The 27,752-nt window shown below is 40.5% G+C and overlaps 1 protein-coding gene and 1 pseudogene across 11 annotated transcripts in view; both read left to right on the forward strand.

Annotated features, from left to right (window-relative positions):
- Positions 1–27,752, forward strand: part of FRY (FRY microtubule binding protein) — a 569,880-nt gene that overhangs the window by 453,355 nt on the left and 88,773 nt on the right. For all 11 annotated transcript variants that reach the window (XM_066369318.1, XM_066369317.1, XM_066369307.1 and 8 more), the window contains 7 exons: positions 1,577–1,667; positions 9,725–9,807; positions 18,133–18,283; positions 18,788–18,891; positions 19,660–19,845; positions 23,928–24,126; positions 27,015–27,136. In XM_066369318.1, coding sequence (XP_066225415.1) covers positions 1,577–1,667; positions 9,725–9,807; positions 18,133–18,283; positions 18,788–18,891; positions 19,660–19,845; positions 23,928–24,126; positions 27,015–27,136 — 936 coding nt within the window. The remainder of the gene's footprint in view (positions 1–1,576; positions 1,668–9,724; positions 9,808–18,132; positions 18,284–18,787; positions 18,892–19,659; positions 19,846–23,927; positions 24,127–27,014; positions 27,137–27,752) is intronic.
- LOC136393929 (polypeptide N-acetylgalactosaminyltransferase 1-like) lies at positions 10,245–15,901 on the forward strand (annotated as a pseudogene).

A 27,752-nucleotide genomic window follows, 5' to 3' on the forward strand; every position in this document is an offset into this window, starting at 1 on the left:
GGGATGTATAGTGTAAGGAATTCAATCAATAATATTGTAATAACTATGTATGGTGTCCAGTGGACCGTAGACATTAGGGGAATCACTTCGTAAAGTATGTAAATGTCTAATTACTATGTTATATACCTGAATCTAATATAATGTATGTTGGCTCTAATTGAAAAATAACTTTAAAAAAAAAGAGATATGGCTTAAGAATAGCCAAGACTCTTACGGGCATTGCCAGATTGCTGAAATGATTTTGTGTATGGCCAGTAACCACGGGCACCATCACAGCTGCCTGGCCAAAATAGGTTCACATTTGATCTGGACAAATTGTAGAGAAACAATTGAGCCAAAAACTGGTGACCCATTTTCCTTTAGTCTAGCTTGCACCCAGCAAGCGAGTAAAAACACACACTGGACTCCAAAAGCCACTAATTCAGCACTCACAAACCTACTGACTCATCTGAGTTTTCCTAGAATCAAAGGCTTCCACCTCACCAGTCTTATTCACCTCTATTCCACATTTCCTTCTCCTCCATGACTTGGCTTCTCCTTCCCCATTCCGCCATTTTGACTGCCTCCTCCACGTGGCTTTCCTGCCCTGCTCCAGCCTGTGCACCTCCTCCCTACAAGAACATGGCCATTCTTTCCAAATGGCCTCCTAGCTCCACCTTTTAAAACCTTTTGGCCTGAAAGCCCTCCCTCAACACACATTAGCATAACCACACCCATCCCAAGCAAGAAGGGCAACTATCTGTGTCACATGAGAACATCATCACGTGAGAGCAGTGGCCATCTTTAACAGTAAGGGTGAGAAAAAATAAATTTATTTACCCAATATTCTGTAAAGATGACTGACTACTGGTGGCCCAGAATTCACGTGCCAGAGCTTTGTGCTGTAGGCTATGCCAGGCAGGACACTGCAGTCCCTTTGGAATCTTAGTCTGTACCTCCCTTCTTGTGTCTGTGGGATTCCCTGGATGAATATTCTCTCAGGATTTACTAAAATACCCCCAACAGTATAATCACATTCAATAAGTTGGCCTTTTAGCATCATTTTGTGAAATATATATACCATCCTCCTCAAATTCCTTAAAGCTGTCGTGGTTTGGTTTATCTAATATTGTGACTGCCTTGAAATCTCTCTACTGCCCTAGTCTCTCATGCCCTCTGTTTGCTCCACACCCCGCTGCCACCAGAGCTGTGTCACTGCAGACATGCAGCAGCCCAGGACTCAGAAGCTCTAGGATCCTGGATTTGTTTCACTAACATCAGCTGAGTAACTCCCAGACCCAGAAATGCCAAGGCAGCTAACAGCAGAAATGGCCAACTGCAAAAGCTCATTACCTACAAAAGGGTTTCAGGAATTCTGTAGCCTCAGTTTATAGGAGAGTTCAGGAGTTAGGTTTGCCTATAAAAGATGTCTGGGATTCTCGCATTTCAGTGGCACAGGCTTGGAGTTTGTGCAGAAGATAGAAGACATCCTTCAAATGTGAGATTTCACAGGAAATCATTTCCTGGAATACTTGAGACTTGGGCTTGAACCCCTCTGCATGCATATTTTTCTAAGTGTCTTCCTTCTCATTGACAGGAACCACCTCCAGCAGTAACACAGTGGTTGCCGGCCAGGACTGTTTCCCAGACCCTGAAGAGGGCAAGATCTTGAAAGAGTCTGATGAGAGGTTGGTGCACAGATTGGCTTAATACCAAGCTGAACTTTCAGCAGTAATCTATACAGAGATAGCAGTAAAAGTTTGTAGGCTTCATAAATTTCCTACACAACACACACACACACACACACACACACACACACACACACACACACACACACACACACACACACACACACACACCCTTCCTTCCTTGTTCTTAGAAACATAGACTAACTTTGCTAACCCAGCTCTATGTATCCCTAAGTCACATTATTTTTCTAAACATGTTTCCTACTTTTTGGCTGAAGTAGAACATTCTTTATCATTTGTTGTTTAGCCTGAACATTCCATCTTAATCTTATTTGGGGTAGAAAGGAGCTACATTTCTACGTATTAACATCTGACTACAGAGGCCCCTTCAGAAGCTGAGTTCCAAATACCCTGCCGAAGTTTTTAGAGGTGATCTCAGAAACAAAGACCCATTCTCTCTATAATGTCGAGACCAGAGAGCATCTTTAAGAGAGGCTTTCTTGTTTAGTTCTTGATCTTCTCCTCTATTACTGCATCTCTGTGGGCCATTGGAGAAGCCTAGTGAAGTTATTCACCCACATTTTGTATATATTCATATACATCTAATTTTTCATGCTGACTGTATCAATTTAGCTATCTGTAGATAAACTGATTGCTCATAGCTATGTACACAATCATAGGTATGTGAATATTGAATCTCAAGGGATAACAGCATTCCATGGCCACGATAGTCCACCTCCACTATTTTTTCCAATATGGTCTCTCTTGTCCATGGAAGTGAACTGTGCCCTCAGCCTAAGATATCTTTTTTTCTCCTCAGCCTACTTATTATCTTCCTCCCTTATAGACCCTGACATGTCAGTTTAGGGTTACTTGCACACATGCTTGTTTCAACCATTAGATTTTAATTTATGGAAAGCAAAAACCATGTATCTCTTATACATATTTATTTCCTTAATGATTAGCCTACTATGCTGCACATAGTAGGCATGTTTTAAATGTTTTATTCAATATGTAAATGAATATTGAAGAAACATCACAGCCTCAGAAGTGGACAAGCTGCCCAAATACCATCCAGTCCCCTTTCTTTTCCCTTTTGCTAACTCCAATACAGAAGACAGCTCTTCACTCTGTTATTTATGATTCTTGTAGACGGAATCTGCAGAGATAATAAGGGTCAGAAATACTGACCTGGCTGCTGGTACCTTTCACCTAGGGATACTTGTCACCAGGATACTCTGTCAGGCTCCAGGGGGCGCCATGGAGTTGTACAAACCAGCAGCCCTGATGCCATGCTCTTTACAACTGGCTTGAAGGTTCTTAGATGTAATTCAGAATATTTAATAATGCCATACCTATGGGAAAAAAACTTCAGACAGCTTATAGGGTAAAAGAATAAGAGCTAATCCAAGAGGAGAGTAAGATAAAATGTCAAAAGTATTGACTAAGGAAAACTACTAAAAGTTAATATTAATCTAAACTTGAGCCAAAGTATTTTTACTTTTCTTTTTAGAAAAATGTGAATTTTACAGCTTTCAGTGCATCCAAACAAAAACGATTCATCAGAAGGTACTAATAGTGGCCTTGGCCGGTTGGCTCAGCGGTAGAGCGTCAGCCTGGCATGCGGGGGACCCGGGTTCGATTCCCGGCCAGGGCACACAGGAGAAGCGCCCATTTGCTTCTCCACCCCCCCCCCTTCCTCTCTGTCTCTCTCTTCCCCTCCCGCAGCCAAGGCTCCATTGGAGCAAAGATGGCCCGGGCGCTGGGGATGGCTCCTCGGCCTCTGTCCCAGGCGCTAGAGTGGCTCTGGTCGCGGCAGAGCGACGCCCCGGAGGGGCAGAGCATCGCCCCTGGTGGGCGTGCCAGGTGGATCCCGGTCGGGCGCATGCGGGAGTCTGTCTGACTGTCTCTCCCCGTTTCCAGCTTCAGAAAAATACAAAAAAAAAAAAAGAAGGTACTAATAGAAAGTAACTCTAAGCTCTAAGAAGGGTTTATCATACAGTTTCTCTTTTAGACAATAAAATGAATACATCTTTTTATTAAAACAGCACTTCAGAGCAGTTTCTAAAATATGCAGAAACAAATTGCACAAGTATTTTCAATACACCAACCCTTAATAAAAGCCTGTTTGATGAATTTGTAATTCCATGAAAGAAACTAAACACAGTAAACTTCAGCCATGTGAACTTCTGGCAATCTGTTTGCGTAGAAGGGTAGAGATTAATAACCTACCAATATCTGCCTAAGTATTAATTTGAGCTAAATCGGCCAGAAAAAACTTAGAGAAACATTTTTTTTTACTTCTGTTTTTTCCCCTTATTACAGCTGTTTTCATGATATATGTATTTCTGAATTGTGTGTCTTTAAATCAAAAGACTTTATCTACTTAATCCTTAAAATTCCTCAAAGCCCAGGACCAAAATTATCTTTTCCAACCCAGGGAAGCAAAGAGAAAGAACAGATTTGGCTCTTGGAAATTAGTTTTTACTTTTTTCTTTGCCAAGGAAAGTACTTCACCGCAATGTGGTTTTGGTCTTCTCCAAAGCAGAAAGCGTGGTCTGGGAGTGGCTGCTCCCCCTTCGCCTTGGCCTCATACATGCTCCTAATGCTCCTTTAGGTCCATCTGCAAAAGGAGAAGAGAGCTACCATCCATTCTGTAATTCTTCCTTGGTCTCCAGGGCATGACTATAAACCCAGCATAGATGACAGTTCCTGAGCAGCTAGGAGTATCCCGTGCAAACCTCCAGATGTATGAGTCCTTCATCGCCCGGCTTTTGTTCCTTGCTGAAGGGTCCCTTGGTTCTTTATATGCTGTTTATAACTTTGCTGTTATCTGAATAAGTGTGACTAAAGAACTTCTTCAGAAGGTAATAGGCTGTCACTTTTTCAATTTCCCAAGTGCCAGTCTGATTTAAATGAGTATGTGGCCTGATTTGTATGAAACTTAGCAGATGTCCTCAAGTTTCTGTTTTATGAATTCACAAAGTTATAGCCCAAAGATAGGACAATGAAGAATATTTGAGGAAGAGCCAAGGGGGCAGTGGAGTAGGTAAAAGTATATTTACCTCCTCCCAGAACCAAACTGGAATTATAACTAAAACACAGAGCAATCATTCTGAATGACCAACTGAAGACCAGCTGAACAAAAGTCTTATAACCAAGGATTCACAGAAGCAGCCATGTTGAGACTGGTAGGAAGGGTGTAGATGCAAAAAGGGCTGTTCCCGTTCCCACATGTGGCGGCTGAGGTTCTGAAGGGATGTCTCAACTGCAGGGGTTTCCCTGAGAAGCATGGGCTCTAAACCCCAAGCCAGAACACCAGAACCAGGAAAAGCCACCCACATCAGATCTGGCTATGAAAATCAGCAGGGATTCTGTCCATCAGGAAGAGATGGGACTCTCCTAGAGACACAGGCACCGTCTTAAAGGGCCAAGGCACAAAATTTCATTCGCAGCCACTTACCCTAGGCTCTGGAGGAGAGAAGACAAAATGCACTACAGTTGCATGAGGAGAGTCTGAGGTTTGTGGTTCTGAAGAGAGAGCTGCAGGGACAGCTATCAGGATTCTTGTGTTGAATCCCTTTCCCATACCACAGGCACCATCTTTCTTGGGTGGAGCACTCCCATCCATCCATATGGCATCAGTCTGGAGAAAAGCAATTGCCCCACTGTCTGGACTACTTCTCACCCTACCCTGTGGAGCTTACACCCTGCTGAGGAGTCAGCTGCTTGGGCAGGGTGTAGAGGTCTAGGCAGGTTCAAGGGGTGTCAGTGACTGAGCTGTGTGGCATTGAGATGGGAGTCTTTCTTCCTGCTTTCCCGTGAACCTAACTTTAGCTTCCCTCTCATGGGAGATCTGGAACCACTCCCCAGGCTTCCGGCAGACCCACCCCTGGGAGCATTCCAACCAAAGACATGTACCTGAAACCTGTGTGCTCCTATGGACCAGTGTCACCCCATTAAATTTAATTTCTAAATTAAAATAAAATAAAATAAAAGGTGCTCAATATCATTAATCATCAGAGAAATGCAAGTTAAAACTATAATAGGATACCACCTCCCACCTAATGAATGTGGAGAAAAGGGAACCCTCCTGCACTGTTGGTAGGAATGCAGACTGGTGCAGCCACTGTGAAAAGTAGTATAAAGTTACCTCAAAAAATTAAAAATGGAACTGCCTTATGACCCAACAATTCCATTTCTGGGAATTTATTGGAAGAAACCCGAAACACTAATTTGAAAGAATATTTGCACCCTTCTGTTCATTGTGGCATTATTTACAATAGCCAAGATTTGGAAGCAGCTCAAGTGCCCATTAGTAGGGTGAGTGGATAAAAAAGCTGTGGTACATTCACACAATGGAATTATGCAGCCATAAAAATGAAGGAAATCTTACCCTTTGCAACAGTATGGATAGACCTGGAGAGCATTATGCTAAGTAAAATAAGCCAGCCAGAGAAAGACAAACAGTATATGACTTTACTCATGTGGAAACTAATAAACAAACACAATAGAGACAGACTCATAGACAGATAGCATGCTGACAGCTGTTGGAGCCGGGGGAGTTGGCTGTTGTGTGGGTGGGGGTGGAGAGATTGAGCAAAGAGGAAAAACTCATAGACAACAGTTTGGTGATCACTAGAGGGAAAAGGTAGTGGGGAGGTAGGAGGGGGAAAGGGGAATAAATGGTGATGGAAGGAGACTTGATTTGGTGTAGTGAATACACAGTGCAGTGTACTGAGATGTTTGGCAGAATTGTGCACCTGAAGCCTATATAATTTTGTTAACCAGTATCATCTCAATAAATTTAATAAATAGGGGGAAATAAATATTTTTTTAAATTCTCAAAAAAAGAATTATAATTGTCTCAGCTTAGGTCAAGTGCCCTCCCTGGAGTCAATCAGCAATAACAGCATTTTTGCAAACCCACAGTTAATAAGGATGAAGAACAGCTGTCGGGGAGTTCTTTTTCCCAGGACAGGGGCAGAGAGAGATGGAGCAAATTCAGCCATAGACACTACTATTGATGAAGGTATTTGTTTGTAAGAATATGGAGGAGGGGATTTTTTTTATCACATACATATTTTTAAATTACATAATGAAGATATAAAAGGAAATAGTTTTAAAAGCACATTTTAAAAAAAAGATTTGAAATACAGTTACTGGGGTAAAGAGGGCTGTGTCAGGAGGAAAAAAAGGTTCTACAAATAATCTAAGAGGTGATTAAAACCAAAGTCATAGTCTTTATAGTCACTATAGATATGCATTTATGTATTTAGCAAATCCAATCACAGATGCAGTGTTCTGAAGTTACACACCTGAGAGAAGACAGACATTGTAATGGCACATGGAGTACTTTTTCCTGAAACCTCATCCTTTTTCCATGCACAGGTGAGGAGTCAAACAGGGTGTTGATCTGCTATCAGGGCAGAGCACCCAGTAAGTAATGTAAGAGCATGCCCCTACTTGGGCTTGACTTTTCCAGATATTTATTCATTGCCTTAGTTATTTGCTTTGGCTATAAACATACAGTAAGTCTGCAAGTTACAGATATTCAACTTCTATACAACTCATCCAAAGTAGCGTATAAATAGTCCAGAAGGACTATTGGTAATCAGCTGCAGTTGGGCATCAGTGAAAATGATATTATATCGTTACTCAACTCCCATGGCAAAGACTTAACCAATGAAGACCCTATAGAACTAGAGCAGCAGATGATTGCATTTGGGGAAGAACACAGGAACCTTGAAACTCCAGACTGAAAAACTTATCTACAAAAGAGTTAGTTGATGTTTTTCATCTCATTGAAGCAGGCATGGCAAAGTTAGAGGAAAAAGATCCTGATGCAAAGAGGTTCACCAAAGTTTACCATATGCTTATCAAAGCCTGAGATGCTACAGGGCTATTTATGATGGGAAAAAGGAAAGCTCTATACAAGAAGAAAAAAAACTTGTTTCTTGATGCCTGCTCAAGAAACTGTCTCCAGCAGCAGACTCAAACCCTGACTCTATATAACACTAGTTCCATCCTCCCCAACAAGTCCATCATCTTCTGCATCATCCAAGATTGTTTAAGGTTGTATTTGAAAACATTTATGTATTTATATGCACAGAAAGGTAAAAATAAATACTATGTTAAGACAAACATCTAAGTTGCATTTAATAGGTAAATACACCTGTTCCAACTTACATACAAATTCAACTTAGGAACAAACCTACAGAACCTATCTCATTCATAATCTGGGGACTGCCTGTATTAGGTGGATAAAACCTGCTTTATATCATTTTGTATAAAATAAATATAGACCTACCATTTCTCCTTAGCCACACCCTTATCCTACCTTATAGGTCTTCAGATTATATTCAGATGCTATTGGTTAGAAAGTCTTTGGTGCCCTGAAGAGAAAAAGCATTCTAGAAATCCAAGGTAGGTCCTGGCCAATTGGCTCAGTGGACAGAGCATCGGCCTGGTGTGTGGACATCCTGGGTTCAATTCCTGGTCAGGGCACATATAACAAGCGACCATATGCTTCTCTTCCTCCTCCTCTTCCTCTTCTCTCTCTTTTCTGCCTTCATAGCCAGTGGCTTGGTTAGTCTGAGTATCAGCCTCAGGTGCTGAAGATAGCTTGTTTGGTTCGTTCATCAACCCCATAGGGGGGTTGCCAGGTGGATCCCAGTTGAGGTGCATGTGGAAGTCTGTCTCACTATCTCCCTTCCTCTCACTTAGAAATCCAAAGTAGAAATATAATAATTAATGCTTCAGAGTTTGATGGTGTCTCACAATATTGGAAATATTCTTGCATAATTTTTATTCATTTCTACAACCCCAACAAATTCAATGGTGAGCTTGGACAATGGTTGCACAGTGGTTATAGCTTCAATCTGGATGCTGAGGTCCTGATTCAAAACCCTGAAGTTGCCAGCATGAGTGCAGGCTCATCCAACTTGAGCGCAGGCTCACCAGTTTGAGCACACGATCACCAGCTTGAGCGTGGGATCACAGACATGACCCCATGGTCGCTGGCTTGAGCCCAAAGGTCACTGGCACCCAAGGTCACTGGCTTGAGCACAGGGTCACTGGCCAGCTGAAGCCCCCCGGTCAAGGCACATATGAGAAGCAATCAATGAACAACTAAGATGCCACAACGAGTTGATGCTTCTCATCTCTCTCCCTTCCTGTTACTCGCTCTCTTCTGTCTCTCTCTCTCTAAAAAATAAATAAGTGGTGAAGCATTATTATTATTCCTTTTGGCAGATATGGAAACAGGGTCCCCAAGGCGGTAAAAGGGCTTGGCCGAGGTCACAGCTAGTTAAAGTTGGGTCCTAACATCCCATGTCTCACCTTCTCGCATGACACCAAAAGAATCTCTGCACTGCCTTTGTCCTCTGCTAGGCACTGGACAAGCTCTGTGACCTCACCTGGCATGCTTCCTCATCCGTAAAATAAATACTGCTGTCTCAAAGATGAGTGAGTAAGCATAAATGAATAATGTGTATGAGATTACTATTTTTTGTTGTTGTTACTTCCTAAGCCACAGAAAGACCAGACTGAAAGGGACCCTCTGATTACTTTACAACCCAACCTTTTCCCTCCAATCATTTTAAAGGGAACTTTAAAGCCAGTAAAATCCAAGATATGTTACAAAGCACTTTTTGTGCATTTTCAATTCTGTCAACTTTCACTGTTCAATTATTCAGCAATTATTAACTGACCACCTACCATCTGCCAGGCTACCATGTCAATAAGTGGTGTATATTATTCAGTATTACCTCCATTTTCTTTCCAAAAAAATGTTATAATTCTCTAGTGCGATTCAAATATTAGCCTTAAAATGTTTATCTGTTCTAGGTTTGAATTTGTGCTTCTAAACAAAAGTGACCACTGGCCCTCTCCAGGGAAAGAGAAGTGTTTGGGGTACAATTTTTGCAGTATTCCTTTAGGAAAAGCATCTTTGGAACTAGCTGCCCCAAACTCAACCACTAAATTACAGTATGTGTTTAAGAGAAGCAGCACACACATACGTCAGTATTTCATGATGGCTGTTCTTTGTGTTGAAGGTTTAGTAACATCATCAGAGCCCACACTCGCCTGGAGTCACGATACAGCAACAGCTCTGGAGGTTCGTATGACGAGGATAAAAGTAAGTACCAGCAGGTATGGAGTTTCAAGTGGGTTCCACATGGTTGGAGAATGGAATATGAGTATTCTGATTATTCTCATTCTAATTACTAAAAAGGGGCTCATAAATATTTAACCATTTAATCCCACTTTGCAGATGATCATAGAGATGCAACATCTGGAAAAACAAAAGCAAAGCAGTGGACAAATCAAAATTATGAAAATTAAAGTTGATACCCAAACCTATATTTTTATATTGTTGGCATTTTTTTCCCCTTGGTGATGCAGTTGAGGAAAGGCCAGTAAGAAATTGTCCCATTAGGAAACCATTCTTGTGGTTACCTTGAGAGTAGATTTAACCTGTAAGCTTTGTGAATCAGCTCACCTAAGATAGGGTATGTTTTCACACTAAATCTTTCAAAAGCATAGTCTTACTAGCCAAGTGAAAACCATGCTAGCATGGAAGATAAAATTGTCTCAGAAATCTCTTTGTTGCTTGGGAGGTTGACAGAAACCAAAAATAAACGTATACACTGATTTAGTGGGAGCCCTGAACAACATCTGTAGATACTGAGCAGGTAAAGGGTAAGACTTGGTTACAACTCACAGAAGTTCTGAAATCAAAAAACACTCCCAGTGACATTTAAGTATGCTAAGGAAATCAGTAAAGTAACTTGTGGAATTTGTTTTTTGTTTGTTTCTTTGTTTGTTGGTGAAAATTGTAACTATGATGATATTTCATGTTTTAGGTTTGTTTTATAAGTCAGTGCCAAGGGCCTTTGCAACTGTTGTCATGAATTCAGGTCCTGTTTCTATGGGACAACGTGCAAAGTGGGGTAAGAGCTAGGTAGTAACAACAACACGGTTCAGCTGCCTTCTTTACCTCCTGCTGCATTGATAGCAACTTTTCTGCCATTCAGGATTCCCATGGAAAGGTTGTCTAGAATCCATATAGAACTATCAAATGCTAACTTAGGTGAAGCTGCAGCTATGCCCCTTTAAAACTTTTTACGAGAACCGTCAGTCCTTGGTAAAATAATGCTATTTGCATTTTTCCTTCTTTCTATGCCCCATCAGGGTCTGGATCTGTATGATCCAAACACAACAGTCAAATGTTGGGAGCACTGACTATGAGTTCCAAAAGGGACTCGATTTACAGATGGGGTGCATAGTACCAAGAGGTGAAGAGTTGTTGGCTCAAGAAAAGTCTGGCTACTATATGCTATTTTGTAACCCAAAATTTGGAGACAGATCAACTGAATTATAAAAACATTAAGTAGTCAAACACTGCCCCTCCCAGTGTGTGGCAGGCATGTTGTAACCAAACACAGCATGTTAAGGCTGTGCATTCTACAGGGATGTCACTGCCCTTAGCTAGTTGATTTCTTTAAAGTCTATCTCCTTGTTCTGGGGACAGGACACAGAATTTGATAAAAACACAGTAATAAATAAAAAATAATTTAAAAATATATATCTTTAGGGCCCTTTGGTAGTAAAATCTCATATTCCTTATATTTATTAAAATGATGAATTTTGAAGGATACTTATAATGAAATAACTCACACCACTTACTTTATTAACAAAAAGAAAAAAGTTGTAGTACTTATAAAGAAGTAAAAAACTATTGTGAATTCAAATAAGAAATAAAAAGTCTTATATTATCATTGTGGCCTCTATTTTACCTAGAAATGTTTATAAATTTGTTGTACCAGTGTAAAAAGCATTTTAATGGAAAGTTTTGGTACAGAATATAAATCCCAACTGAGTTATGTATCAGATATATTCTTTATGTGATTATTGTTATTGACTAGAGAAATTACTGTTCATAGTGTATAGTTTGGGCACTGAGAACTTATACTTAAGTTTACTCATAATAAGAGAAAATGAAATCAAGCTACTCAAACAGATCTCATCACAGAAAGTCCATAAAATATATACTAAGATCTTTTTCGGGGTGTTCAAGTCATTAGACTTTGTCTGTCTTAGAGGAAGCAGCAGGTCTAAAAGGTCAGTAATACCTAGGACTTTGGTAAACTGGGTCCTCCTTCCTGGTGTATTTTTGGTTCTAGCTACACAATCATGGATATAGCCTATACCACAAGAAAAGCAAAGTTTAATAAGGCTCCATTCCAAAACCTTATGGCTAGGCATCTGGTGTGTGTTGGGGGCAGTCATCTTTTCCCGGAGTTCTAGAGGACACCAGCAGATCTGTGAAGACTAAGAAGGTATCAGGGGAGACCTAAGGGCCCCAAGCTTCATGGTCTAGTTTGGGTTTATCGAATAGGAAAGACTGTGTACAGTCTTTTCATGTATTTTCTACTAAAAAAAAAATTTAAACTATAGCACCTTGAGTAAAATAGATAAGCAAACTGATTTAGACCTAGCCTATAATAGTGGCTTTTTGCCAAGATTATGTGGGGGGTTTTTGTCCAGAGGTGTTGGAGAAGTGGGCTCTGCTTGGTTCTGGTGCCTGTCCCTATCTGGAGTCTCCCTGTTCACAATCACTGTTTCCGCAGACCCTCCAGCAGCTCTGTTCACCCAGCATCAAATCAGCTACTGCTCTCCACCTTTCAGAAGTGAAACCCAGAAAAACTGTATTTGGGGAAAATTGCCTAAAGATGATGTCATACATTTTTCCTCTTAATACACTAACACCTGCGCCAGGATTAAACACCGTGTCTGAAACCACATTCCTGGGTAGTACCACGTGGCACTGGATGGACTTGCATTTGAATGCTCCTGGCCTATATGGAAAGGGTTATAAGAAATAACACCATGAAACTTGTTGCTGTGTTCATATACAGTTGAGGAAATTCATTATTCATTCAAAAAATATTTATTGATTCTCTAAGTGCCAGATACTGTTCCAGGTACTAAGGAAACAATGGACAAAATAGAGGAAGTCTCGGCTGTCGTGGAGTTAGAGCTGGGAGGCAGTCAGTGCTGGTGATTGCTGAGTTGTGCCAGAGGAAAACTAGTGAGAACAAGGAGACAGAGTGGAGTAGCCACAGAAATCCCTGCAATCGAGGGATATTGGGCAGAAACATGTAGATCAGAAAAGGCTGAGCTACCAGCGGTCAGGGACGGGCACTGCAGCCCAGAGAACAGGCCGTGCGAAGGCCCGGGAGCCGGACAGTGCCTTGTATGGTCTCAGTGCAGCAAGGAAGCCAGGAGTGGTGGAGTACGCAAGGGGGCGGTGGTGGGAAATCAGCCAAGGGAGGAGTGGGAGGAAGATCTGTAAGGCCTGAAAGGCCATGGTATAGATTTTGAATTTCATTTTGATTGTGAAGGGAGGCCCCTGGAGAGGGCTAAGTGGGAAAATGCACATGAATGAACTTCTACTTTAAAAGGACTGCTCTGGTCCTACAAAAATGTGGTGATTGTTTTCCATAATGAGGCTGGAGCACACTTCTGCGAACTGTCTATAGTGTCATTAATCGGTCACCATGCTAGAAGAAGTTGTTCTAGAGATGACACCAGTGAAAGAGGCTTTTTGAAAAGGCCCCTAGAGAATTATGTGAAAAAATTAGAAATCCAGTTTCTGTAATTCAAATGAAACAACACTATGGATTGATCAGAGCTAGATTAAAAGGAGCTGCTATGTCTAGAGGCCAAGTGGTCACCTGCTTAGACACTCACTGTGAGTGTCTGGTGGGAAGGCCTCCGATAGCCGGGGTCAAACAAGACAGAAAAGGAGTGCTATGTCCTATCACTGATGTGGTCAGCAATGATACTTTTGAGCACATGATGAGTTTTCATGTGACCTATGGTGGAAGCTCAATTTTTGCTAATATTTTGTTCCCGTACGAGAAATGGACGAAAGGAAAGATGACTGACTCTTCTTGTCAGAACACCTAAGATGGCAGGCGGCCTTTTTTCAATTGACAGAGATTATGTTCAGAAAATTAGAACCTCTGATACTAGAAATGGATATTTGCGGAAGAGAAAACCAAGAAATTTCCTTTAGGATTTGACAGCATGGAGGAACTTTAGAAATTGTTCCTTGCTCACATATTGGACACGTGCTTCAGAAAGCTACACCTTACTTGTTTCTGGGAGGTGCAGGGAAGATTATCGATAAAAATAACAGACTGCTTGCAGAAATGTCGATGAATGAATTCAAGAATCTTTTCTATGTAATTTCTCCAAGTGTTATAAAGGTAGATTATGGAGATACAGCATCAAGACTTGGTCTAAGACACAAACTCCTATACAAACCTTTCTCTGGGTACCTAGAGAATATTTATCCTGATTCTCAGATTCAAGATATGAAATGTGGAAAGATGTCAGTGTCAAGATAACATGGCTAGCACTGGCCGGATAGCTTGGTTGGTTAGACTCTAGAGCAGGGGTCCCCGAACTTTTTACACAGGGGGCCAGTTCACTGTCCCTCAGACTGTTGGAGGGCCGGACTATAAAAAAAAACTATGAACAAATTCCTATGCACACTGCACATATCTTATTTTAAAGTAAAAAAACAAAACGGGAACAAATACAATATTTAAAATAAAGAACAAGTAAATTTAAATCAACAAACTGACCAATATTTCTTTTTTTTTTTTTTTTTTTTTTTTTTGCATTTTTCCGAAGCTGGAAACGGGGAGAGACAGTCAGACAGACTCCCACATGCGCCCGACCGGGATCCACCCGGCACGCCCACCAGGGGGCGACGCTCTGCCCACCAGGGGGCGAGGCTCTGCCCCTCCGGGGCGTCGCTCTGTCGCGACCAGAGCCACTCCAGCGCCTGGGGCAGAGGCCAAGGAGCCACCCCAGTGCCCGTGCCATCTTTGCTCCAATGGAGCCTCGCTGCGGGAGGGGAAGAGAGAGACAGAGAGGAAGGAGGGGGGGAGGGGTGGAGAAGCAGATGGGCGCTTCTCCTGTGTGCCCTGGCCGGGAATCGAACCCCGGACTTCTGCACGCCAGGCCACGCTCTACCACTGAGCCAACCAGCCAGGGTCTACTGACCAATATTTCAGTGGGAACTATGCTCCTCTCACTGACCACCAATGAAAGAGGTGCCCTTCCAGAAGTGCGGCGGGGGCCGGATAAATGGCCTAAGGGGGCCGCATGTGGCCCGCGGGCTGTAGTTTGGGGACCCCTGCTCTAGAGCATGGTCCCAAAGCACAGAGGTTGCTGATTTGATCCCCAGTCAGGGCACAGACAGCAACAGATCGATGTTTCTCAAATCAGTAAAATAAACATTGAAAAAAAAAAGATAACAGGCCCTGGCCGGTTAGCTCAGAGATAGAGCATCGGCCTGGCGTGCGGGGACCCAGGTTCGATTCCCAGCCAGGGCACATAGGAGAAGTGCCCATTTGCTTCTCCACCCCCCCCCTTCCTCTCTGTCTCTTCCCCTCCCGCAGCCAAGGCTCCATTGGAGCAAAGATGGCCCGGGCGCTGGGGATGGCTCCTTGGCCTCTGCCCCAGGCGCTAGAGTGGCTCTGGTCGCGGCAGAACGACGCCCCAGAGGGGCAGAGCATCACCTCCTGGTGGGCAGAGCTCGCCCCTGGTGGGCGTGCCAGGTGGATCCCGGTCGGGCGCATGCGGGAGTCTGTCTGACTGTCTCTCCCCGTTTCCAGCTTCAGAAAAATACAAAAAAACAAACAAACAAAAAAAAAACATGGCTAGAAAAGAGAAGGAAAAAGAGGGAGATTTTCATGGTCACAATGTGGGAAGTAACCAGGTTTTCTCTTCTATACCAACAAAGAAATGAGAGCAGATGACCTTTGCTTGGTTGTGTGAATGTCTCCAAACTTGAAAGCCCAGTCGTGATGCTCAGACGACACCAAGTGAAAGGCAACCACTTTGGGTTTTGCAACGTGTGAACAGAAATCAGTGCCCTGCTAGAGCTCCAGAGTAGCCCGGACAGGTGCCCAGCATTGGAGACTGCGGGAAGCCAGTCACAGCAGTGGCTTCTTTGAAACATTACCCTTCTAGAAATATTGAGACTAGTTTACACAAATAGAGGAAAAAAAATAATAAGGATTGATTGGGATACCTTAGCATACAATTCTGTCACATTCTTAAGATGCAGAAAAGGAAAAATGCTTCCTCCTACAGGATGTAAAGTTTACCAACCATTAAAACTTAGACTCCTCTCCCTTCTCAAAAACTGAAGCAGAAATGCACCCCCATGTTTATGGCAGCATTGTTCACAATAGTGGAGATCTGGAAACAGCCCAAGTGTCTGTTGGTGGACGAGTGGATTAAAAAGCTTTGGTACATATATATATTGTTGTATATATTCATTTCTGCTGAACATGCTATAATATAAAGAGATTGCCTAAAATGTTTTTCTGACTAGTATATTAAGTATTCATATACTAATATACAGATATATGAAAAGAAGTGGAACCAGATTCAGAATCATGAAAACAACATTTTTACAATTTAAAAAACTATATTAAACAGAGTTTAAAGGAAATTAAAACAGAACTATAAGAACTGTAATTTGTTATAGTATAATATCAAATTTCTGTATAAATTTTATATGTCAGTGGGGAAAAGGACTGATTTCAATGACATTTATTTTTTTTGCATCCGTGATGGTCATGGACACTTTTTAATTTCTCTTTGAGCTGCCAAAAGTGAGCTGGAAAAAAAACGATTCTTTGAATATAGTTTTTAATTGCTTTTACAATTTTTAAAATTTGGCTTGTGGGCATTGAATTGTACTTTTTAATTGCCTTCCAAAAAGGAAAATTTTAAATCATTTCTGGTCTCATTGAAAAAATTAGATATTTCAATTGTTCTTGGGTCAACTGGTTTATAGACTGTTATACACATACAAATTTATTAGATTTTCAACTTCTCAACTTGATTCAGCTAATTATGCTTAATACCCAAGATCCATACTACTGTATACAGCAATAAATCTTCAGTGTTTTTGTTTATGATTTCACTCAACAAAAGACCTGCAGGAAGGAGTCATTGTTTGGGTATTTAAAGATGATACATTTAATGATTTTTAAAAAAAAAATTTTTTTTTTTCAGACACAGAGAGAGAGTCAGAGAGAGGGATAGATAGGGACAGACAGACAGGAACGGAGAGAGATGAGAAGCATCAATCATCAGTTTTTCATTGCAACACCTTAGTTGTTCATTGATTACTTTCTCATATGTGCCTTGACCGTGGGCCTTCAGCAGACCGAGTAACCCCTTGCTCAAGCCAGCGACCTTGGGTCCAAGCTGGTGAGCTTTTTGTTCAAGCCAGATGAGTTCGCACTCAAGCTGATGACCTCGGGGTCTCAAATCTGGGTTCTCCACATCCCAGTCTGACGTTCTATCCACTGCGCCACCACCTGGTCAGGCCATTTAATGATTTTTTTGAAAACTGTTTTTAGTGTATACTCAAGATGTGCTTCATTCTCAAGTGCATATTTAGATCACATTCTTGAGTTGAAATGTTGATCTGCTGTTCAAAAAAATTTTTTTTGACTGAAAATGTTTTTAAAAATTAATGAGTAAAAGGATTACTCTAGTCAATTATACCAAAATAAAGTAAAATAAAATAAAACATAAGGTGGCTCTGGTTGTCTGTGTAATATAGACTATAAAAGAAGGGCAAGGAGACCCCTGGGAGACAGTAAGGAGGCTTTGCACTGACCCGTGTGAGAGGGTTAGACTAGGGTGATAGTGATTGATGGAGATAGTGGATATGTTTTGAAGGTAGAGCTCATTGACTATGTGGAAGGTGGCAAGTCACTTAACCTCAGTTTCTCCTCTATAAAACAGGGATAATTGGTACCTGTTATTGGGCTATTAATATGGGAAATGGGTAGACAAGTGTCTGGCATAAGGTAAGTACTCTCTGTGTTAATTTTAATGTTGTTGTTTTTATTATCATTACTATTATCATCTTCATTGTAATTATGAGTTGGATGTGAGCGCTGAGAGAGAAATCAGGACCTAAGGCTCCTGTCTTGAGCAAACTGGAAATATGGGACTGCATTTTACTGAGATGGGGGAGATTAGAGAAAGAGCAAGTTTTTACAGCAATAGGAATTCATATGACTTAATGTCTTTTGTGTATCTGTATGTTCTATCACTCTATAATGAATAACTATAAATTAAGCATCCACAAAATAAAGAGATGAAAGGAAGAATCCTAATGAAGTGATTCTTACCCATTTGATTATATAATTTACACTCACCAAACTGAATGAGTAAAGTTATTTTTACAAGCATGAACTTTTTTAAGAGCCTTTCTGAAAACACCAAGTAGGGAAAATAAAATTTTCTCCCTAAAAATAAAGCACACTATGTAAACACAATAAATAAATAAATAAATAAATAAATAAATAAATAAATAAAATAAAGCACACTGTCTTTCTTTCTTATCCTGTAGATGACCCGATATCTCCATATACAAGCTGGCTGTTGACTATAATAGAGACCAAACAGCCACAGCCCTTACCAATGCCTTCTACTGGGGGTTGCTGGGCCCCCCTGGTTGACTACCTCCCAGAGACCATCACTCCTCGGGGGCCACTCCACAGGTGAGCAGCATGTGCAGGTAGAAGAGAATGACCACTTACTATTGACTTCTTCCTAGAAGAAGAGGGAAACCCCTTCCAGGCCCCTCAAATGAAATCAGAGGAAACTTGTGTGACTTGAATTGCAGCTCAGACCATATTGGCACAGTTTGGTCAAATATTCACCAGTGTACAAAGCTGCTTTGTCAGCTCAGCAATTTTTCTTTGATGTCATCTTGATATAGGTCTTCATTCTGTTATGTGTTTTAGATTGTAAGCAACTTGAAAGGAGGACCCTTCTTCTGCTTTTCTTCGTCCCTCAGCTCTTACTACCTCGTGACAAGTAAACTTTGTTCTGTGATTAGCTCAACTGATGTTTCTTCTTATGGATTTGCTCAGTGCAGTGTCAGAAGTTACACTAGTTTGTCAGCAAAGCTTAAGTGTTGTATTGAATTGTGATTTAATGATCTATACATGAATTTCTGTCCTGTGTAGAAGTTGCGTTAACTTTGTCATTTCACTGGTTAGGTGCAATATTGCTGTGATCTTCATGACTGAGATGGTGGTAGATCACAGTGTAAGAGAAGACTGGGCTCTTCACCTGCCATTATTACTTCATGCTGTCTTCTTAGGTAAGACTAGATCCACAAGGTGTTCCAGCCAATACGGTCAAACTCTGTGGAGGTAATCCAGAGAGCTCATGTACATCAACATTTGCTTTCCTTGTTTCTAAATACTTAGTCTCTTCCTTGTTTCATTGCCTTTTGTGATATCTGTTCTAAAATTGCAGCTGATCGGGCATTATGTAACACTGTCCTGTGACTACAGTGTAAATAGAGTGCCACCTTGTTCATGCTATACATATGAAGATATTCAAAACAAACTGGGCCTCTTGGAGAACCTTGGGCTGGATGTGTTAAATTGAAAACCATAAGACACGATCAGTACATAGACAGGAAGAGTATAGAGCACAGCAGACCACGCACTGAGATTTTAACACATCCAAGTTGTAGAGCAAAACTGGGAAGAGAAACAACCAGTCAGGGAGTTTAGTTACGGAGCAATGGATAAAATTAGAATCCTTCAGGAACAGGGAGATCCAGGGAAGAAGACAGCCTCTAGAAGAAGGAATGCTAACTATGTCAGGAGGTCAAGGGAAGTCCATCTATCAGCATTTTATGAGAACATTTGATTTAAGAAATAAAACATTTTTATTTTCCCTAAGCCCAAATTCTTTATGTCGGTAACACAAACAATAACAAAGAAAACTGAACATTCTTTTAAGATATTTGTCCCCTCCCACATTCTCCTGCCTAGGGTGTCTTGGAATCTTCACTATCCCTGGAATCTAAATGAGCTTACAATTTGTTTATATCAAGAGATTTCATGTTTTGTTCCAGGTTTGGACCATTACCGTCCTGAAGTCTTTGAACACAGTAAGAACCTCCTTCTTCACCTCTTGATTGCACTGTCCTGCAACAGCAACTTCAACACCATTGCCTCTGTGCTCCTGCAGACTCGCGAGATGGGAGAAACCAAGACCCTGACAGTCCAGCCAGCTTACCAACCCGAGTATCTCTACACAGGTAATGGAGAGAGGAGGGGCTGAAAGCCTGAGACACTGTCACAATTTCAGAGGTTACCAAAGGCATCAGTGGGGCCCAGGTTACCTTCTCCAATACTCTTACCCACCCCCAACCTTTCCAAGTATAAAATAATGGCTTGATAAATAGGCACCATTTCCCTCAATAGTGACATGCCTCACAAAATCCTTCTATGTTACTGAATATTTTCAATTGTATTTTCTGTATCATTATTGAAAGGCAGAAACCATGAGCAAGCTGAACCAAAAACACAAGGCTAGTGTGTTCAAAAAGGAAAATTTATTTTAAAAATAGGTGCAGGCAGGCTGAGACCAGCAAAGGGTGTCAGCCTGAGGGAGGGATAGGGCAGGGGTTATATAGATTAATCAAAGGGCTTTGGGCAAAAGCAGCTGATGTTGCTGCATCTGCTGGTGCAAGACCGTTTTCCTTTGTGGATTGGAGTGGTGCCATGGTTTCTCAAAATTGTTTGCACTCTGAGCCAACTGTTCCTTTTCAGCAAGAGAGGCTTGGGCTTGTTGCAGGAAACAAAGGAGGAGAGAGATGCTCAGGCAAGTGCTGGAGGAAGGGGGGTTTATTTTAGCTGGTGGAGCAGTGTGACCCAAAAAAGGCAACAAAACACGAGCTCCTCAAAGTTAGTTTTTCTGAGTCTCATATAGCTTGACAGCTTTAGCTTTCATGTGACAAGTGCCTGGTTTCTTTGACCTCTTTGTGCGTAGACCTACATGACTTTCAAGTCTCCAGGAGGGGAGGTGGTATGAGGGGAGGTCTGGACTGTCTGTCCTTGACTATTCACATATCTCATTTTCCTTGCTGGTGCTGCAAGTTCATTTCAGGGAGTTGATAAAAGGGCTACAGCTGTGGTTTGTTACTTTTCAAACGAACTCAATCAGCCATTCCTCTTTTAGGCGGGGTTACTAAGTAAGCCAGTCCTCCTTCGGGCCTGCATTGTTCTCAAGATGGCAGCTGAGTAGCCATTTTATCTATCAATTATTATGTTTTTGCTCTCATTAAATATATTTTTACCAGTACATTAAAAATTAAGATGTGTGTTGGACAAGAGCTGCTGTGTAGCATTCTGAAGGATGAGAGTACAGGAGGATTGACCATCTCCATCACTTGAGAACAGGTCACTGCCAAATGTCAGAGGTTTAACTTGTGTTCCTTCTGGTTTCTCTGAGGGAATTTTCACTTTATTAAATGACTGGCTTTTCTGGAAGGCACTAATGAAAGGAAGTCTGTTAAAAACCACTGCTATTTTGAAAATAAACATTTCTTCTTAAAAAATGAGAATGGAAAGCATTTCCTGAGTCAAAGAAATTACTATTGTTCTATCCAACGGTTCATGAGAACTTTCCCAAAAGAATTGACTAGAATTCATTTATATAGAATGAGAACATTTTAGGCCCTAGCTGGTTGGCTCGGCAGTAGAGCATCGGCCTGGCGTGTGGAAGTCCCGGGTTCGATTACCGGCCAGGGCACACAGGAGAAGCACCCATCTGCTTCTTCACCCTTCCTCCTCTCCTTTCTCTCTATCTCTCTCTTCCCCTCCTGCAGCCAAGGCTCCATTGGAGCAAAGTTGGCCTGGGTGCTGAGGGACAGCTCTATGGCCTCCGCCTCAGGTGCTAGAATGGCTCCGGCCTCAACGGAGCAATACCTCAGATGGGCAGAGCATTGCCCCCCAGTGGGCATGCCACGTGGATCCCAGTCGGGTGCATGTGGCAATCTGTCTGACTGCCTCCCCACTTCTAACTTCAGAAAAATACAAAAAATAAAAATAAAAAAAGAATGAGAACATTTTTAATATCTTGCAATGATGATAAACTAACAGAGTTCTGGGACTGCCTTTTTACCTAATTATTGCATACAGTACTTTGGCATTGGACATGTATGGCATTTCATATTACCACATACTTCCTTCATAACCTTGAAATTGTACCTGGTATTCATTACTGGTACTCAGCACTACCTTGTCTTCTGAGAGGTGTTAACATATGTCTTTAGAAAACAAATATGAAGTTATTAACTCTGAGATCAAAGGACCACTGAGCTCTTCATTATTGAATATTTTCAAATATATTTTTCATATTATTATGTTTCATTGTAAGATCTTAACATTGAACCACATTACACTTAATTGAAAATAATCCATCAATAGTTTTTCAGACACAAAACTCTCTTTTCTATAGATGCGTAAAGAATCTGAAGCATTCTGGCTGTTCTAACTCCCCAGGGTAAAGATTTTTTTTTTAAGCACTGGCTTTAGGCTAAGAAAACTATAAAGTCTGTTAAGTTGTATGTCTCTGAGTGCATCAGTTTTATATTCACTATTCTGAGTGGCATAAATGGTTGAGAGTGGAGATTTACAAAACAAGGGAAGAGATTTTATCTTGTGGATATTTATCCACAGACAAGACAAACTATGGCTAGCTAGAATGATTGAATATGAAACATGCTTGAAATAGGTATTTGCACAAATGGTTTGAGACAAGTCTCCTTCTCATAAACGTGTAATAATTATTGAACACCTTGTTTCAACTGTAGTTGCTTTCAAATCCGCACAAAGAACCTGTGATACAAATTGTCTTATATTATATAACTGAGGTACAGAGAAGTCCTGTAAACTCCCTGAGATTATACAATAAATGGCAGAAATGATATTCAGACCCAGGATTATTCATTTCTAATTCAATATATCTTTCAGACTCACCAGAACTCTGTACTCTTTATGATTTTTAAGTAGAAGGAAGGGGATGGTCGTGTGTATACATTTTCAAACTCACTGTTGTAACACATCTAGAGATATAGAACCAAATACAAAGTGGGGGGAAAAACTAATATTTTATTATACCATATGTCTTTGACTAACATGATATATATTTGTTAAAATATGCTGCTCACAAAAATTAAGGGACATTTTATCTCTTCATATTCATTTTGAAATATCTCCTAATTTTTGTGAGCAGTATAATTAACATGAACAAAACACTTGTGATTCTGGGTACATTTACTCAAAAACAAGATGTATAAATTACTCCTCATTCTTTAAGTGACTGGCATCCTCAAAAATGGTATCATTTCATATGTCTAAGCAATCTGATATCCAGGCATAATACAGTGTGTCCGTAAAGTCATGGTGCACTTTTGACCGGTCACAGGAAAGCAACAAAAGACGATAGAAATGTGAAATCTGCACCAAATAAAAAGAAAACTCTCCCAGTTTCATACGTCTTCGGTGCAGTTCGATGTGGGCTCACACACAGATATTTTAGGGTTCCTTAGGTAGCTATCCCGTATAGCCTCTACAGACCCGTCACTGACTGATGGCCTACCAGAACAGGGTTTCTCCACCAAACTGCCGGTTTCCTTCAACTGCTTATCCCACTAAGTAATGTTATTCCTATGTGGTGGCGCTTCGTTATAAACGCACTGATATTCACGTTGCACTTTGGTCACGGATTTGAATTTAGGGAGCCACAGAACACACTGAACTTTCCTCTGTCCACATCTCGACTGGCATGGCCGTGGGCTGCTCTGCTGTATACACGGTGTTACGTCATCATCTGCACATGCGCACATGCTGCCACGTCATCCTACAGAAACTGGGAGGGTTTTCCTTTTATTTGGTGCAGATTTCACATTTCTATCGTCTTCTGTTGCTTTCCTGTGACTGGTCAAAAGTGCACCATGACTTTACGGACACACTGTATATTAATTAACAGCAGTTAGGTCTAGATGTATATTGTAACACACACACACACACACACACACACATACACACACACACCACTTCCTTTGCAGAAAGCATTAATTAAAACCTCCTATAATAATATTATGTACTATCAAATAAGTTTCTGTACTCCTGCTACCAAATCCACTCTGGTTTACACAGCAATGTAACTATTCTGTAAACTAGGAAAGAATATAAGTCTCTTTTAACCATAGCCAGAGCCAAAATCAAATGTTTTCTCCAAAATATGCGATAACTACACACCTCAGTATGTTCATCTCCTGACCTCATTACTGCCCTGCCCAGCACACTCCACATTGACCTACTTCTCAACCAGGTGGTTTTGACTTCCTGAGGGAAGACCAGTCATCGCCAGTTCCAGACTCAGGGCTGAGCTCCAGTTCTACCTCCTCCAGCATCAGTCTGGGAGACAGCAGTGGGAACCTCCCACAGATGACCCAGGAGGTAGAAGACGTGGACACAGCTGCTGAGACAGATGAGAAGGGCAACAAGCTCATTGAATTTCTGACTACCAGGTAAGGAGGGCAGGGAGACCAGCTGCTGTTTTCCAGTCCCTTCAAAGCCACAGAGGTGGAAACGCGAGCCCAGAGCTCTAGCAAAGTCCTGTTTTCTCTTCTAAATTGTGTCATCTAAAGTCTGTATATAAAGCAGACACTGGTAGAAGAGCCCTCTGATGTCACCATTGATGGGAAGGGAGTGTTGGTGTATATAGTCATCCCTTGCAATATCGTGGTTCACTTTTCACACTCTCACTGTATCACGGACTTTTAAATTGTATATATCTAATTTGTATCGTGGATTTTTTTCTATATCGTGGGATTTTGCAGTATAAAGATATTTTTATATATTTATTATTTTAATTATTTTTGCGGTAAAATAAGCATTCTCTAACCTAAAAAATTGATAACTATAAAAACATTAATTAAAACATATTAAAAGAATATTAAATTGAAATAAAGCCTTAGAATATATATATAAATAATAAAATAAATATAAAGTTGCTACTCTGCAGATTTTCGCCTATTGTAGGTGGTTCTGGAAAGACAAGGGACCGCTGTAACAACAATGTAGCAGATGGTAGTAGGAGATGGTAGTAATCCTGGGTGAACATGACTTTATTCATCTGTTAGAGATGTCAGGATGTGAGAGTTCTGAGCCTTGGTAAATAACTTTCCTTTGCAAGCCAAATATATCAGCCATAGTCTACTCAGGAGCAGCTGCTGAGTGGACCATAGTCTGCTTATCTAATCCAAAGAGTCATTTATAAATGAAAGTCAGAAACTAGAAACAGTAAGGAAGCATGATCAGAAAGGAACCAAATGAATAATAGACCAAAATCAAGAAAAAGCAATCCCACTTTTTAGGTCTTCTGGTTCTTCTAATGAACAATGTAGTTTCAGAATCTCTCCTACCCCAAGGTCCAGCATTTGTGTAAAAGCATGCTTACCTGTGACTATGATATGCTCTTGTGCTAGGAGTCTAATCTCAATTTGTGTTATCAAGTGATTTCTCTTCCTTCAATTAATGCATCAATTAATGAAAAAGAGCATTTTCTTTTATCAGGGTATACTGGGCAGCTATCAGCTCATGTGGGATTTAATGGTCAGGAAAGTTAAGAAGGGGCTGATACTGCCCACACACAAAGTACTACAGACGCTTGAATACTTCGTTGTCACTACTCACATTATCAATGCCATGTGACATGTGGCTCCATCCTATTCTTACTGTTGAAAAACAGGCAGTGGTGGGATTCAAATTATTTAACAACCAGTTCTCTGCCCTAATGACTGTTTTAAGTATAAAAAAAATATTACTGAAAGGTAGTTTATTATTTCATGCATTTAATACTTAAATGAGAACAAAGAGGTACACAAAAGTAGATAATATTATAAGAAAGTTTTAAAATATTAATGAAAAAATATTAAATAATACCTGACAAAAAATAATATAACTTGTCACCCCCTGGTTGTTTGGCACTTTTTCTCTTTACATTATATGTTTGTTTACTGAAGTAACAAACATGAGAGAATTAAAATGTAGTATATCATCAAAGGTATAGAGTTTTATGAAATGAATTAATAAATATTACAAGCATAGTTCTGTCAAATTTTTTTTTTACCTGTGGATGGAATGAACATTACTACGGGCACTTAGAATACTCTGTTGCGCAGTGGATAAAGTGTCGACCTGGAATGCTGAGGTCGCCGGTTCAAAATCCTGTGCTTGCCCAGTTAAGGCACATATGGGAGTTGATGCTTCCTGCTCCTTCTCCTATCACTCTCTCTCTCCTTCTCACTTTCTCCTTCTCTCTCTCTCTCTCTCCTCTAAAATGAATAAATTAAAATAATTAAAGAAAAAGAATACATTATTGCACAGATGAACATTAAAAAAGAATAAGGAATGTAGATTTGTGATTTCCACATTGAGCGCTGCCCAGGTGCCCACCTTAGAGAGAACCCTGATTACAAGTGCCATTTGAACAACTGGTTTGCCAAACTCAAAAAAATTAGGCATCAGTTCTGCTGAACCAGTGCAAACCAGCTGAATCCCACACTGAAAACAGGTAAACAACAGAGGCTACATCTTCAATTTGGTTCCACAATATTCAGCAATCTGATGATATGATCCTGATAAAAGCATTATCTCCCCAAATCTGACAGATGCACATTGATTCCCTCTCTAAATCTATAGTTTATTTACAACTTTATATCATGTTAATTTAACCCACACTTATGGAGTATCTCTCATGGGACAAACCCTGTTCTGGTTAATTGAAAGGTTTTTGTTTTGTGATTACATGTTTTGAGGTTTTGGTTTTATGAGTAAAACATAAGAAATATGTCTCTATGAATTAGCTAGATCTGTTTTTTGTTTTTTCAAAATGACTACATTTTTTTTTTAATTTTTATTTTTTACAGAGACAGAGAGAGGGTCAGAGAGAGGGATAGACAGGGACAGACAGACAGGAACGGAGAGAGATGAGAAGCATCAGTCATCAGTTTTTCATTGTGACACCTTAGTTGTTCATTGATTGCTTTCTCATACATGCCTTGACTGTGGGGCTACAGCAGACCCAGTAACCCCTTACTCAAGCCAGTGACCTTGGGTGCAAGCTGGTGAACCTCACTCGAACCAGATGAGCCCACGCTCAAGCTGATGACCTCGGGGTCGAACCTGGGTCCTCTGCATCCCAGTTCGACGCTCTATCCACTGCGCCGCCGCCTGGTCAGGCACTAGATCTGTTTTGAATGTGCTCTTAAGTTCTTCAAGACTGAAATTCACCCCCAGATTATTTAGTGACATTTTAAATATGTATATTATACCTTTGGAATTAGAACAACATGAATGGTTTTCAAAATGCAAAGTGACAGTTACATTTTGACATTGTGTGGCTTTGTTTCAGAGCATTTGGTCCACTTTGGTGCCATGAAGACATCACGCCTAAAAATCAAAATTCAAAGAGTGCTGAACAACTCACGAACTTTCTACGTCACGTTTTATCTGTATTCAAAGATTCTAAATCAGGTACTTCATCCTGTTTCCCCAAATCCCTTCCACTTTGAGGATTTTTCTATAATCAAGCTCATTCTACCCCATATGACTATACTATATGACTACACTATATATCATATGTAGTATATATCAGAATTTATACTTTAAAAGTATATCATGTGATATGTATGATATGTACCATATATATGTACCATCTATGTACCATATATATATATGTGCCATATATATATACATACATATATATATATTTCTGAAGTTGGCATTGATATTCATAGAGGAGTTTTGAAGTTCATTTCAGATGTGCCTGGCTGACCTAAAATGTCAAGTGTACTTGCATTATACTCTATTAAATAAAATTCCCAAAGTCATCATTCTCCTTACCTCATCACCTAAACTAGAATTAACTGTGCCTATTCTGTTAATTTTATTTAAAGAAGGCCATCAGAAATAGATCTTATTAATTGATTAGATATAGACTCAACTGTGAGAAATTGCCAGCTTTGCAAACTGGTTTAAAAAAAAGAATTTTGGATAAAATGTTTTTGACTTTAAAAAATAGTTGCTAACAATTCTTGTTCCAATGGCTATTGAATATTCTGAACCCAGTGTGATTCTCAGTTAAACTATA

Source organism: Saccopteryx leptura, chromosome 2, assembly GCF_036850995.1.
Source record: "Saccopteryx leptura isolate mSacLep1 chromosome 2, mSacLep1_pri_phased_curated, whole genome shotgun sequence".
Classification (NCBI taxonomy): Eukaryota; Metazoa; Chordata; class Mammalia; order Chiroptera; family Emballonuridae; genus Saccopteryx; species Saccopteryx leptura.